The sequence below is a fragment of the Camelus bactrianus genome, chromosome 9 (genome assembly GCF_048773025.1).
Source record: "Camelus bactrianus isolate YW-2024 breed Bactrian camel chromosome 9, ASM4877302v1, whole genome shotgun sequence".
NCBI lineage: Eukaryota > Metazoa > Chordata > Mammalia > Artiodactyla > Camelidae > Camelus > Camelus bactrianus.
Window position 1 is genome coordinate 46,477,162 of NC_133547.1, and position 15,828 is coordinate 46,492,989.

At 40.3% G+C, this 15,828-nt stretch overlaps 1 protein-coding gene across 4 annotated transcripts in view; it reads left to right on the plus strand.

The window, feature by feature from the left end:
• Nucleotides 1-8,437: 8,437 nt before the first annotated feature.
• Nucleotides 8,438-15,828, plus strand: part of MAN1A2 (mannosidase alpha class 1A member 2) — a 149,153-nt gene continuing 141,762 nt past the window's right edge. For 2 of the 4 annotated variants that reach the window (XM_010968097.3, XM_045505857.2), the window contains exon 1: nucleotides 8,438-9,433. In XM_010968097.3, coding sequence (XP_010966399.1) covers nucleotides 9,132-9,433 — 302 coding nt within the window. In that variant the 5' untranslated portion in view covers nucleotides 8,438-9,131. The remainder of the gene's footprint in view (nucleotides 9,434-15,828) is intronic. The other 2 variants (XM_074370275.1, XM_045505859.2) reach the window with 1 other exon arrangement.

The following is a 15,828-nucleotide window of genomic DNA, read 5'->3' on the forward strand; positions in this document are numbered from 1 at the left end:
TGCCTGCTCTTTTTCTTCACCAATGACACTACTATAGTTCAGGTCATTACTGTCTCTTGCTACAGAGTTGGAAGAGTTGTCTAACTGGCTTTCTTGCCTTTATGTAGTCTGACAACCCCCAAAGCTCCTTCTCCATTTTAGAGCCAGAGTGATCCTTCTGAAAAAAGCCTATCTGATCTAATCATCACTCTGTTTAAAACCCTTTAATGGCTTCCTATTACTCTCAGAATAAAACCCAACTCCTTAATGGGACCTCCACAGAGGCCCTTCATGATTCAATCTCTGTTACCTCTGGTTTTTTGTCTGCTTGATCTAGCTGTGTCTGATGGATTGTTAAAATCTCCCACTCAGACAGTAGGCTTGTCAATCTCTCTTTGTAATTCCGGTGGTTTTGCTTTCTGTAATTGAAAGCTATGTTTTAGGTACATTCAGCTTCTTGGTACTGATCCTTATTTTTATTAGTACATTTGGTTTAAAGGACTTTTTTTGTCTAATATTAATAATGCTTCATCAGCTTTCTATTTGACAGTGTTCTGATGATTCATCTTTTTTTTTATCTCTTTATATCCAGTATTTTTGTGGTTCAGTTTTGTATGTTTTTTGCTAGCATTATATACTTGAATATTATTTAAACCAATCTGATAATCTGTCTTTTAATAAGTAATTTAAATCTGTTTAGTTATTGTGCTTGATATTAGGATTTAATTCTACTATTCTCTTTATTTTGTGTGTCTTATTTAACATACCGTTTCTTCTATTTTTCTTCTTTTCTGCTTTCTATTAAACGATCAGTTTTCCATACCAAACCTCCCCATTCCTTGCTATTCTTTTCTCTCTGCAGGTTTAGTAGTTCTAGCTCAGCTTTTTATTAATATAAAATATTTTATAGACAAAGAGTTCAGAGAAAGTTATTATTTCTACTCTTCTCTCAAACATGGCAAAGGCCTTAGCATGTTTTAACCATCCATTGTTACCATTTCCTTCTTTCTTGTTATTTTTTTAAAGCCTAGTTTTTTTTAATTGAAATATAATTTATTTACAATATTGTGCTAATTTCAGGTGTACAGCACAGTGATTCAGATATACTTTTTTTTCAGATTATTTTCCATGATAGGTTATTACAAGATATTGAATATAGTCCCCAGTGCTATATAGTAAATCCTTGTTGCTTATCTATTTTATGTGTAGTAGTTTGTATCTGTTAACCCCATACTCCTAAAGTCATTATTTTTAATTCAACCATCATATTTTATTAATTTCTTCCCTCACTAGTATCTTTTATATCCTATGCTTTCCCTCTGGGCTTGTTTTTCTTGTTAGGGGAAATACATTCTTTACTAATTCTTTTGGTGTATGTAGGTCTGTGGGTGGACAACTCCCTTGTCTTTCAGGGTTGAAAATGTCTTTGTTTTGCTCTGTCCCTTAAATGGTAGTTTATCTGGAAATCAAATTCTTGGTTGACAGTGTTCCACTCGCTACCTCTAAGATATTCAATTGTCTTCCTGTTTCCGTTGTTGCTTTTGAAAACTCTAGTTATAGCCCCTTTGTAGATAATCAGTGTTTTCCCTTTGGTAACTTGAGATTTTATCTTTATCCTTATTGCTCTGTAATTTCATATAATGTGAAAAAAGTGTTAACTTATTTTTAGTTATCTTGCTCAGTATACGCAGTGTTCTGATGTTTTGATTAGAGAAACTGCAGTCTTTTCTTTCCTGTTTTTTTTAAAGTATAGCTTATCCACTCTTCCCTTCAATTTTTAGTTTTTCCTCTGGAACTCCTACGAGACATACGCTGAAGCCACTCAATAGAACCCTGTGAATCTAAAGGTTTTTTTCCTGTTTTTTAATCTCCTTATTTTTCTATACTGTGTTCTGGGTGAATTCTTTAGGATACCTCTTTAACTCATTAGTTTTTCTCTTCAATTTTGGCCAGCTCTAGAGTCAACCCCAGCTATCTATTAATTTTTTAAAAATTTCAATGACCATATTTTTATTTTCAAGATTTCTATCAGTTCTTTTTTATATTTACCTGTTCTTTATTCCACTTGTACCTGTTCTCCAATTTTTTATTCTTTTAAAATGAGTGCTATGCCATCATTAATCACTTTGAGAATGCAAATGTATTCATTAAAAAAAAATCTTTGTCACACAGTACCAAAGGGTTAATATTATCTGCAGTAAATTCATGGTCTGAGTGTTCATTTTGTTGGCCACCTTTCTCAGTATTAGACATTGTATGTGTTTGGAACTTGGTGGTCAGGCTCATTTTTAGTGGAACGTTTTTGTTTGCTTTTTTCTGTCTTATTTTAGGTGTGTGTGTCTGTGTGTGTGTGTGCGCGCGCACGCGTGTTTTTTCTCTCACCCACTCTGTGCTCACTCAGCCACATTTAGTGACTCTTGCTTCCACCTGCCTCCCTGAACTTCCATTCTGGGATGGAGTCTAATGTTGGCATTTTGATGCTCCCACCCAACAGCGATGCTGGGGATACTGCAGAGCCAGTCACTCGGCCCAATGCTCGGCTTGGTTCCTGATTCCAAGGCTGTGTCTTTGTCCTTCTGCTTCCCTGGGCAGTGGGTTGGCAGCAGTTTCTTTTCAGTCTCCTTTCACAAGCTCCTTATTTTAAGAACTAAGCCTGCCTCCTGTCCTCCACCTTTTTTGGATCTTCTTCAGTTCCTGTCACCTTGCAGGAGACAAAAATCTTGGCTTTCGAAATTCGGGCCTCAGTGGGCTTGTGGCTTCAGACTTACTAAGGCCTTTCTGTTTCAATTCTATTTCTGATCAATGAAAAGGGTTACTTTGTTTTTGAGCTTGGTTAGGTTTTTTTGACTTTATCTTTCTATATTTTGACCATCATTACTATTTGTGTGAAGTTTGTGGATCAAAGTATAACCTTATGGCACCAACTTGAGCAGAAATCTTTGTGTTTACCCCTCTGACTTTATCTCGAACCACTCTGCCCTCTACAGTCTACATTTTAGGCATAGTTAATTACTTGAGAGGATCAATAAATTGCCTGCCCACCCTCACCACTGATTTGGTGTAAAATAAGACACAGAGGATAATCAAGTGGAGATTTTTAAAAATGTCAGCTCCATTATAGATAAGCTAATAAGGTACACGTTTCTAGATCTGTAATCCAAAAAGACTTCTAACACTCTCAGTGGACCCCAGCCCCCACAGAAGTTAGTCTCAGAACAGCCCACCAAAGGGGAACGTCATGTTTACCCAAGATCGTTGCACTGGTCTGGGGCAGAAAGGGAATGAGAGACTGAATCCTCAGTGATTGGGGCTTTTTAATAAGTTAGTTCCATACAGTCAAGGACGATGAGCCAGTGAATATAATGGTACTCACCAATCAAGTCTTATTCCTGAGCGTGAAAGATAGTGGGTCTAAGGAGCCAAAAAGTGAATTCTAGCGGAACACCCCCCTACTCACCCCGCCAGCATGGAAAAATGGGGCCAAGGGAAAGGAGCTTCCCCTGACATGCGCCATGCTCTTTCTCCTTCCTCTCCTCCCGCCTTTTTTCACCTGCCAACTCCTATTCATCCTGATGCCTATAATGCAAACAATAGTTAATATTTACCGAATCCCAACTATGGGGGAAGCACCATCACATATGTTATCTTATTTTATCCTCGTAACAACCCTATGAGGTTATGTAGTTTTTATTTCAATCTTACAGATGAAGGAAGCTTAAGGAAGGTTTCTAATGCCTCCAAGGTCACACAGGTAAATGGCAGAGGCATGACTGGGCTCAGGATTCTCTTAGTCCAGAGTCTAGATTCCTTTCATCATATGCAGCTGCTTCCTATGTTTCATTTATCTTTAAATATCTAGGCCATAGCATAGCACTGGCAGAGAGTGGATGCTCAATAGTATTTAATGAATGAATATATAAATCAATGAACATATTGTCAAGATAACTGCCTGGAGTGGATTAAGAACAACTTAAATATGAGGATTTATAAAGAACACTTAACCTCCTTTGGCATCAGATTGCTCTTTATAAAGGTGGATGTGAGCACCCAACTTTGAAGGTTCCTATAGGGGCTGCTAGATTTGATACACATTTGTTGTCACTTCTGTTCAGCCCTTTCAGTTTTAGGTCTTCTCCCCACCGCTGCCCAAGAAGACAGTGCTCTCTCTTGGTTCTACCCTTGTTTTGTCCCTGGCCTAAGCCTGTTGGCTGCCTGAAAGAGTGGGTTTCTTCTGGTCCCTGAAACTTTACACTTGTAAAACTACTGATGCTTCACATCCTCCAGGCGGCCATGGCACTGACATGCTGTGTATTAGCCAAGACTCTTTACATTGCAAGCCACAGAAACTAATTCTGACCGAAAAAGCAATATATAGGCTTGTGTAACTGAGAAGTTCAAAGGATGAACTAGCCTTAGATATGGCTGCGTTCTGAGCAGAAGCAGATTTACTATGAGCACAGGGTTCCTGATTGCCTGGCCCTGTCTTAACCTTTGGGAGAGTCCCTAGTAATATGTAATGTATTTACAGAGTCATATGGTTTTCTAAAATTGGAAAATTTCACTTTCCCCTTTCAAGAGTATTGGGGGTTTAGGGCCAGACAAGCTGTTTATTGGAAGGTTAAAGCAGGTAAGTTTCTGGATAAGTGGCAGGAAAAAGCAGCTGTGGATGCCCGTGCATGTCCTGCTCTCTATGTTGGAACACCACCCTTCTTTCCTGCTGGTGAATTAAAGGCTCAGCTCAGGTGGCACTTGATCTAGGAGCCTTCCTTGACACACTCTCAATCCTCCTCCACTCACTTTGGTATACCCTTTCAGTGAACCCGTGAGCCCCCAGGGCTTTAGCATCTTTCCTGTCATGTCATGTAATTGCCAGTGCTCGAATATCTGCCCATCTCAGACTGTGAGATCATTGAGGTAAGGATTCTGACTTATTTCTCCAAACCTCTAGCACCTAGTAGAGGCTGCATCACACTGCAGTCCTTCAACAAATGTGTCTTTTAGAAGCAAATGAGCCTCAAATACTTTGGCTCAGAGGGACAGCCAAAGCTTTTTGCTAGAGCTAACTTGAGAGTTGCATAACATTGAACGTCAGCTTATCCCTGACCTCTAAGGAAAAAAGCTTCATAGAAGAATGCCAGAGTGGAAAGAGCCGGGCCAAAGTTTGGTTATTTTTCTACACATTTAGTGGTCTGGTAATTTCTCCTCTAACATCTTCCTTCGATACTTTAGGAACCAGTTGAAACTAAGAAGGAACAGGTTGTATAAGTAAATCAAAAGCCTATTTTTGCATACCAGCTGTAGTTTTTTTCTCTAGCATATGACTTCAGTTTCACTTAAAACAGAGCTAGATGGTGTGTGTGTAATAGGTATTATATTGTTTTAATAACAGAGAAGTTAGCATATGATTGAACAAATACAAATAACTTTTACATTGCAATACATAAGTGGATCTCAGTAATGGTCCTATAAATCTGAAATATATAGGGGTAAATTTTGTTAGGAATTTAATAATTCTAATTTCCTAAAATATTAATTTATATGGATTTGTAAAAGGGAAATTATCACTTTATCTGCCACTTTGGAATCTTGTCTGTACCTTTGATCAAAGCATACTTGCTCCTTGAAAATGAAATATTCTTTGAATTCTGTAGAATGAGATACTTCCCTGTTGCATATATATATATACTTTATGTACTCTCTGCTTTTTCTTGATTGCCCTTGGATGTGTATTCACCTTGATAGAACTGAGTCTACTTGTTTGAAATCTGACCTTAATTTTCTCAAGTACCAGTTTATTTAAAAATTTTTATTTATTATAAAAGTAACACAAACAGAACACATGAAGGAAAATCATATATAATACTAACATCTTAATACAACAGCTATAATCTTTTTCAAATATTCCCTTTTAATCTTTTTTATGCTTTTTTATATACTTGTAATCATAATTTATGAATACATTTGAGACTTGCTTTAGAAAATCAGCAAAACAATATTGATTCTTTTAAAACACATTTAAGAGGGACCTACTCTCTAGAAGAGAATACAAACACACACACACACATACACACACAAAAAACTTTTTGAAGCTGGTGTAGAATTAAAATAACTGATAGCATCGTCAGGGGCCTTAGAATTGCAGACTGCGTTTGGACACTGCAATGACTCCTAATTTAAATAATGATTTTTTACTGTCCTGAAGGAAAAATGAATTTTGCAAAACAAGCAAGGGCAAGAAAGAGGAAGGGACACATAAGCCTTTTACACTGGCTATGAGGGTGAGCTTGGTTAAGTCATACTTGTCAGCGAGGTTATAGCAGATTTCGTATGATTGAAACCTCTGTGGTTCACGATTTGGTATCAACCTAGGTAACATTTTTTTTTTTAAGGCTTATATAACTTGCTATTTCATTCAGAGGTCAATATTTATTTCCTCTGATCTTTCCATGGAAAATAATGACCTCAACAGTTGGAAACCAAAGTGTTTCTTTTCCTTTGGCTTACAGAGAGGCTTAGCATTACAGACATTAATAAATTTGGCACATTTTATAAAGACGCATTCGGAAGGCAGGGAACGTCTTACATCTACTCTTCACAAGTGTCCAACACAAATCTCATTTTGAATCGGACACTTTTTACTGCCAGCCTGACTGGGTGAGAGTGGCCCTTAACATTTTTATGTCTTTATTTTATTTGATGGATCAATGACAATGACTTCTTTTGTCATATGGTAGGTAGTTAGATATGCAGAGCTTCTGGAAATAGCGCAGACTGGAATGTACTTTGAATTGTGCCAATGAACATGAGCATTTTTTGCATGATTTTTAACTAAGGCTGACTTTCGTCCCTGCCACTTAAGGGACTCCTCTCCAATTCCCAGTCACCCCTAAGGGATGTGTAGAGCGAATGACAATTTATCTTAGTATCAGAATAAAACACAATCTCAAAGTAAATTGTAAGTGAGAGTATATATTACAAAGAAATTTTTTGTATTTAATCATAAACGTTCTTCTCAATCCTATGGATAAGAGACTCAACTTAGATTGCTTTCAAGCCTGAATTTAAACAATACTTTAAAAATGAGTCTTTTTGGGCTTTTAGCACCTCCGGGCTCATACCTGTTATCTCTTTTATGGGAGAGGGGGCGGTGAGAAACGTGAAGGAGATGAAGAGAGAAATGTCTTCCAGAAACTGAACCACAACCAGGCTGTTGTCATGTAGGGTCATATGGGCGGCTGTCAGACCCCTGGGACAGGAAACCTAACCGAAGGTCACCATTTTATTTTTAACAGAACCTGGCACACGGTGGGCACCCAGTATTGATGAATCGAGCCTCGGGTGCCAAGGACGTGCACATGCGCTGCACGTAAGGAGTTGAAGACCCAGTCGTTGAGTCCTAGGGACCAATGGTCCATAATCAAAGACAAGATTTCCAGACCATGATTAAACGTTAACCTTAGCCATGAGGACCCTCTAGTCCTAGTAACCCCTGACTGCGGCGAAGCCTTGGCGACCTGAGCCCTCCCCCGTCCCCCAAAAGCCGGTCAATCCCACGAACTGGCAATGGCAAAGCCTGGCACCAGTGAAGTTCCAAGTGGAGCACGGACGGGCGACCTTCTCGCCTCGCGTGCCCAAGCCGCGGGGGCAGAGTGCTTCCGGGGGGCGCGCGGGCCGGGCCGGGCCGGGCCGGGCCGGGCCGGGCGGGGAGGGGGAGGGGCGGCGGCGGCGGCGGCGGGGCCGGGAGCGTGCGCGCGCACCTCACACTCCGCCGCCCGGGGACGCCCACTCGCGAGTCCGGGCCGGAGGCCGGCCCGCGCCTTCCGCCCCACCCCCACACGCCAGCTCCTTCCCAGGCGTGTGCCCAACGGGTGTCGGCCCCCGGCTGCTCCGCGCCCTCCTGGCCTAGGGAGCCACAGGACGAGGACCGGGCCGCAGCCCCGCACCGCGTGGACGCGCTGCCTCTCCCGCAGCCGCCGCCGGTGCAGCCAGAGCGAGCAGTTGCGAGGGGCCCGAGGCGGCGCGGAGGAGGCCCCCACGGCGGCCGGCGGCCAGGGAGGAAGGAGACAGAGCTGACCTCTGCCCGCCCGAGGCGCGGCCCCTCCCGTGCGCCCGGGGCTGCCGCCGCCCCCGGGCTGAGCGAGGAATGAGCAGGCGCCTGCCCCGGGCTCTCGGACCGGGGGGCCGCGGCTCGTCTTCTTCCGGGGCCGCGGGGGCTCGGTCGCCGCGACCGGGCACGGCAGGGTCAGCGGCGGCCTCGCTCGGGTGCCCGCGCCGGGGTTAAGTTAAGCGGCCGCGGAGAGAGGAGGAGGAGGAGGAGGAGGTGCCGGGCGGGGGCGGCCGCCGCGCGTCCCCTCCCCCTGCCCACGCCCGGGCTTCTCAGTGGCCGCCGAGGAGGAAGTTCCGCTCCCTGACAGACCCGGGCGGTAGCAACAGCGGCCGCGGCCGCCGCGGCGGGCAGGGCGCAGGTATTTTGGACGCGGATGCCCTTCGCGCCGGCCGCCGACGGGGCAGCGTCGGAGCTTTCGCCGGCGCCGGGAGCCCCGGGACTGCGTCGGGAGGCGCGGGCGTCCGAGCCCTCCTTCCTGCTTATCGCCCAGCGCCGCTGCTTCGGCTTCCCGGCTGGGCGGGAGACATTCCTCCAGCTTGGCCGACTTCCGAGGAGCCAGCCCCTTATTTTCCCCCCACTGAGGGTAAGAGGTTCTGGAATCGAAGCTTCGGAGGAACTGAAGCGAACCTTCCCCAACTCCTCGGTTCACGCCAGGCTCCCTTTTGGGGCGGGAGATCCCGTTGGAGCATCTCCCCGAGGTGCAGGAATGGAAGAACCCACCTTGCATCCTCTCTGCGGTGTTGCTTGCCTGATCTCCGCTTGGGAATGAGAAGGAGACTTGTAATTATCCAATGAGGTACTGAAAGACAAATGGCAGAAAATTTGTTACCGGACAGAAACTAGTGATCGTTTGGGAGCTACACGCGTTTCTGCATGTAATTAGACGGGCGTGAAAGAGGTACCTTATTGAAAAGCACAACAGTCCTTTAGGAGGCGAAAAATTGAGTTCTTCCGTTTTGGCCAAGATTTTGAAGACTGTTCAGTGTATCGTACGTTTGGTAAAAGATGAGAACTTTATAAAATATTCTGCCCAAGAGCGTAAACGATGACTACCCCAGCCCTGCTACCCCTCTCTGGACGAAGGATACCACCTCTGAACCTGGGCCCACCTTCCTTCCCGCATCACAGGGCTACATTGAGACTTTCCGAGAAGTTTATCCTCCTCCTTATTCTAAGTGCCTTCATCACCCTGTGTTTTGGGGCATTCTTCTTCCTTCCAGACTCTTCAAAACACAAACGCTTTGATCTGGGTTTGGAAGATGTGTTAATTCCTCATGTAGATGCCGGCAAAGGGGCTAAAAACCCTGGAGTTTTCCTGATCCATGGACCAGATGAACACAGACACAGGTTTGTTTATTTAAGAAGTTCTGGTATTAACTTTTAGCTGAGCAAGGTATGGTTTATTGCATCAAATGGGTCATTTTTTGGTAGTAAAATGTAACTTTCCCTGAGTCGTGAGAGTTGTATTGTTATTTCAGAACCGGTTAAATAGAACTATAAAGCAGAAGGACTTCTAGGGCCCCATCTAAAGTCCAGCTCCTTCCTTTTATACAGGAGGAACATTTGTGCTCAGAGATGCTGTTTGTGGAGTTGAGTCTGATGTGTCTGATGGTGTTGTACCAATGGGGATTGGGAGTATGAGAACTTAACCTGAAGAAATAGTGACATATACTGTACCTTCATTTATTAAGAATGTGTTGCATTCAGTCGTTGTACCACCCAGCGAAATAGTTCCATTGACTCCTGACATCGCCTAAGGGTTTGTTTTCTCCCAAAGGGCCCTCATTCTCTGGCTTAAAGCTTAGTAGTGGATCTTAGCTTTTTAGGAAGCCAAACATGGGGACCATAGATGTGTTCTGGTGTTCTATATGTACTCAGTTAAATTAAAGGTATCATTGAATCTTAAGTCATGTCACTCTGTGAATCTTGTAGACAGGATTTTGTGATTTTTTTTTTAATTTAGTTTTTGCTCTGATTTTTTTTTTTAATGGAAGAGTTGGAATGTGTCAAGTAACTCTTAGAATTTGATTGATTTAATTTTTTCAAATCACCAAATCTTAAGTGAGCTCTTGGGAGAATATAGCCAAATTAGTTTAAAATGGGAGCTCTAGTTACAGTCTTTTTAAATCATTTGTATAATTTGTGTCAAAAGAAGAACTTGGGACAGTAGTTTACTTTTTTTCAGACCTACAGTTTTTTTTTTTTTAACCTTCTAAATCTTTCCCCTCTTTTCTCTATGTTTTAAAATAATTTTTGAGTATGTAAAAAAAAATCATAAGCCTGAATTCTGTTTTCAACTGATGTTAGTTTTAACTTTTCATCAAGCATGATGGTTTTGGAAAAGCTTGTGTTGAGGTGCGATCGTAAGTTAAATACTGTGGGAAAATGCACTGCTGTAATGAGAGCTGGTTTCTTCTTTTCTCAATCTAGTTGATTATTTCCCTGCTGCTTTGACTTTTGGCTGAACCTTATGGAGTAATTACTTCTAAAATTTTTCCATACTTTTCTTCTGTAACCAAATTAATTTGAAATTTTTGCTATTATTTTCAACCTCTGTTCTCTTTTCATGTCTTTCTTTTATTTTGCCCCTTACTCTTTGTGACTTTAAGAAAAATCTGATACATTCTGTGAAATATGTTGCTGAAAAATTAACACTTGAAAGTACTGTTTTCCTTGAAAACCTTATTTCCCTTGGTGTTTATACCAGCTATGATAAGTATTAAAAAAAAATATATTAGGACTGACTTCAGAAATCTTTGAAGCCACACATTAACATTATTTAACTCTATTATAGTAATCTATCATATACTTAACAGTATATACTTAACAGTTTCCTTTATATTTTAAGTGTGGTCTAAAAGTTAAAAAGTACGGTACATTCTAGTTTAAAAACATTCACATAGGAAAATTTAAAATTTGAATGAAAATACAGATATGTGCATTTTATTCACATTTTTAAAAGACTATTTAAATCTCTTAAAACTGTAATTCTTAGATTTATGTAGCTCTTGAATACATATGCTTGCATTTCGCTATCTGAAGCTACTTGGTTCCTTAGTTTGGAGTGAGAGCTTGATTATTGAATTCTCCCAAATCCTGGATTTTTGATAGGAAGAGTCTGGATAACAAGTGATATATGTGAGAATTTATTCAAATCTATTTGGATCCTGAGTTTTTGAAAGCAAGAATTTGAATAATGAGAGTTCAGGTATCCAGGAATCCCTGTATTATTTCTGTGCATATTTATGTGGTTATATCAGTTTATTTTTGTTTGCTTATTAGTATGTTATCAATTGTCACCCTATCTGAAAACACAGTCTGTAGTTATAAGAATTCTTCTAATTTAAGCAATGAAATACATTTCAATTTAGAGATCATTCAAATGATGTTTAAAATGTAAAATATAAAATATTAATATATAAACATCAACATATTTAAAAGTAATTCAGAAAGATAATATTTTAACAGACTTAGTTGGTACCAAGATCGTACCTGTTTTGGATGTGGGTCAGAAAACCATCTTTCTTAATTTGGAAAATACAAATTGGTAATTTATCATAATTTTGTGTGTGTGGAGAAGGGTGCAGGATAGAGGGATGAGGAACCTTACATTAATGGATAAGTAATAAAAATAAATCATGGCCATTATTTCTAATTCATAGTATTTAAAAGATACTTGTTGAATTGGCTCTTCTTAATTAATTAGTGTAGTAGTTAGGTGCTTAAGCTCTGGAATCAGACTACATGGATTTGTATCCTAGTTTGTCACTGATTAGATGTTTAATTTTGAGCGAATTTTTAAACTCTGTGCCTAAGTTACTTCCTCTGGATGACAGTGACATCCACTTTACAGATTGTTGTGTTGTACGAGATAGTACCTGCAAAGTGCTCAGCATAGTTCCTAGCATTTAGTAAATGCTCAATAAATATTAGCTGTTATTATCAATAGTTATATAGTTTTAATTATTTTAATTCTGAGTCTACTAACCTTTAAATACTGTGCTGGTTTAGGAAAAGTTTGGTAAGGATTAATTAATATTTTTAAAGTACACCAAAACCTTATTGTCTAAAGGAACATTTTATAACCAAACTACTTAACAACAAATGGGTATTGCATACCTGCTTTACGTCAGGCTCTGCTTTTATGGAGCTTCCCATGGTGGTGGGGGTGGTGGGGGGAGATGACAGGCAATAAATAAATAAATTTATTCTTTAGATGTGGTGAGTTTCATGTGCTCAGTGCTATAAGGGCACGTAAGTATGTGATTTAGCCTGTGGATTGAGGGTGAGGGCTCAGAGATAGGCAACGGGAATAGGGAAAGCTTTCTTAAGGAAACAGCTGCTCAGAAACTTAAAAGTAGGAGGTTGCTAGGCAAAATAGAGATGTGGGAAAAAAGTGGTCAAAGCAGAGGACACGAAGTGTGAGAGCCCTAAAGGTAGAAAAAAGCTTGGTATTGTTGTCGAACCCAAGTTCATGTGCAAAGTGAGGCCATACTGAAATGGGAGTTTGGAGCAGAGCAAGGTTTATTGCAAAGGCCAAGCAAGGAAAATGGGGCAGCTCGTCCTTTAAAGACTCAAATTCCCCCGTGGCTATCTGGGAAGTGTTCTCATAGGCAAAATTTGGGGAGGAGGTCTGCGGGGTTTGTGACCTTCCTCTCATGGATTGGTGGTAAGGTAACGGTGGTATTCCAGGAATCTCAATCATCAGCCTTCCGGTTCCAAGCAGTCTGGGGTCTACCTGCTTATTGTGCTCAGCCTGAAGTTACCATCCGCTACCAGGGTAGGAGCCTTAGTTCCAGTGGAAGAATTTAGAGATATGTATCATTTGGTTATGCACAGTCCTGGAAGAGGCTGCACTATTGTTATTCTTTTGGTGTTCCCTCTCTCCCCTAATTAGTAACTGTTTTAATCTGCCCTTTGGAACTCAGGGGAGGTCTAGGAGGCTGAAAGCCTTTTTCCTACAAACAAGAAACTAGGGACACACAGAAAGGCTTTGGTTTATCACAGAAATATTCAGTATGGCTGGTGTAGAGATTATTTGGTGTGGGGCTAGGTGAGGAGATTAGATGAGAGGTCAGATTCGGCCTCCTTATTGTTCGAAAAGTTTGAATTAGTTGCCAGCATTCACATATCGGGAAATGTCACAGAAAAGTCTGGATTTCTGATTTCTCTTAAAAAATTGGAGGATATAGCAACATCCAAGTCTGTATTTTCTGGTGGCAACACTCAGCTGGATCCAGGCAACAGCTACTTCCTCTACAGGGGCATGAGCTCTTTATTTTATGTCACTCAGTTAAGTTGCCAGATAAATAAATCATTAGATTTGTAAATTCATTAGAATTAATATGTAACCTGGTTGTTGTTGAGTTTGGAATCCCTAGGTAGGATCCAGGAGAGTTTTTAGTCAAGTATTTTGATCTTTATCCTACATATTATGGAAAGTCATTAAGAGTTTGCATTAAAACAAGGTAATGCTGTAATCACTTAATATTTTGAAAAATTTAAATAATCACTTTAGTTTCAGTGTAAACACTAGATTGGAGAACAGGAGGAAATGCAGTGCAATCAGGAGAGTCTAGGTCACAGAGAATATTGGCTTAGACTACAGTGGTGAGAGTGGAGAAGGAGAGAAATTAGTGGAGAAAAGTAGTTGATTCAAGAGATATTAAATTGTTAAGTTTCACAGAAGGTGGTGGTTGACTGAATATGGGGCCTAAGACACGAGGAGGAGGTAGTTCAGGATAACCACCAGTGTCTGGGTGACATGGTTACGGACTACTAAGGAATATATAATTCATATTGCATCAATTTAGGATAAAATATTTTCATGAGAAAACCTATATTCCCTTCTGTTAAGTGAATCATAAATAATTCAGAGTTTTCAAACAACATACCTTCCAGATGATGACATAAAATGTATAGTTTGATGTTTATGACAGTCATTTTTAGCACCTGTGATTTTAAAGTCACCAGAACAGATATTGGTTATCATTCACGTGAACGTTGTTGTAAGTATACACTGATATACATCAAGTGTCATGTTTGTGATTTGTATACATAATAGACCTATCTAATCAAAATTTTACTTATTAATTTCTTTCCCTTTTAAAACTGACATTTGTTTTATATAATGGCATTATATAAATGGGCTTTGCTGTTTTGTTTTTAAAATATGTGGGCTTTGGAGATTATGATAAAGGATGTATGTATGTGTATAGCTGAATCACTAAGCTGTATACCAAAAACTAACAAAACATTGTAAATCAACTATATGTCAATAAAAACAAAACCAAAATCTGACAAATAGCTCATACAACTAAATATCAAGAAAGAAAACCAACCCAATAAAAAAACAGGTGGAAGACCTAAACTGACATTTCTCCAAAGAGGACATACAAATGGCCAACAGGCACAGGAAAGGATGCTCAACATTGCTAGTTATTGTAGGAATGCAGGTCAAAACTGCAATGAGGTATCACCTCACATGGGTCGGAATGGCCATCATTAAAAAGTCTACAAATAATAAATACTGGAGAGGATGTAGAAGGAAGAGAACCCTCCTACACTGTTGGTAGAAATGTAAATTGGTGCTGCCACTATGGAAAACAATGGAGATTCCTTTAAAACTAAAAGCTTTAAGAATAACCATATGATCCAGCAAACTCACTCTTGGGCATATGTCCAGAAGACAAAAACTTAACTTGAGAAGATACGTGGACCCCAGTGTTTACAGCAGCACTATTTACAATAAACCAAACATGGAAGCACTCTAAGTGTCCATCAACAGATAAATGGATAAAGAAGATTTGGTGTATATAAACAATGGAATATAACTCGCCATTAAAGAGAATGAGATTTTGCCATTTACAGCAACCCAGATGGACCTAGAGATTATCATACTAAGTGAAGTAAGTCAGACAAAGAAACACAAATACGATTCAATATCACTTACATGTGGAATCTAAACAATGATCCAAATGGACTTACTTACAAAACAAAAACCGACTCAGAAAATGAATTTATGGTTACCCAAAGGAAAAGGGGTGAGGGAGGGATAAATTAGGAGTATGGGATTAACAGATACACTCTAAGTATAAAATAGATAAACAACAAGGATTTACTGTATAGCACAGGGAACTATATCTTGTGCTAACCTATAATAGAAAATAATCTGAAAAAGAATATGTGTATATGTGTGTGTGTGTGTGTGTGTGTGTGTGTGTGTGTATAACCAAATCACTTTGCTGTACACATGAAACTAGCCTAAAAATCAGCTGTACTTCAATAAAAAAATCTGTGAGGTAAAAAAATAAAATAGGCTTTGGGGTTAAGAAGGACTTAAAATTGCGTCTTGGTTTTTACTAACTAGCTGTGTGATTGTACTAAACATAACCACTGTAAACTTGTCCTAGGCAGTATGGTTCTCAGTAGTGTCACGTGGCTATTGAACTTGACATACGGCTAGTCCAGATTGCAGTGTGCTTTATAATGAGAGTTGCATAGGTTTTTCATGTCATGATTTATACCTCTAACTTGATTCAGTTTTTCTTTTTCTTGCAAGAGTAGAAATTTTAAATCTCACTGTTATGATTTTTATTATCTTTCCTCATCTCCTGTCTCTTCCATGCCTTCCCCTCACCCCGCCTCCCCACCCTCATTCCCCCATCCTGTTCTTCACTTACGGCTTTCTACTCCTGTTTTAGGGAGGTCACACATTTTATCCTCTATGTCTGCTGGACTTT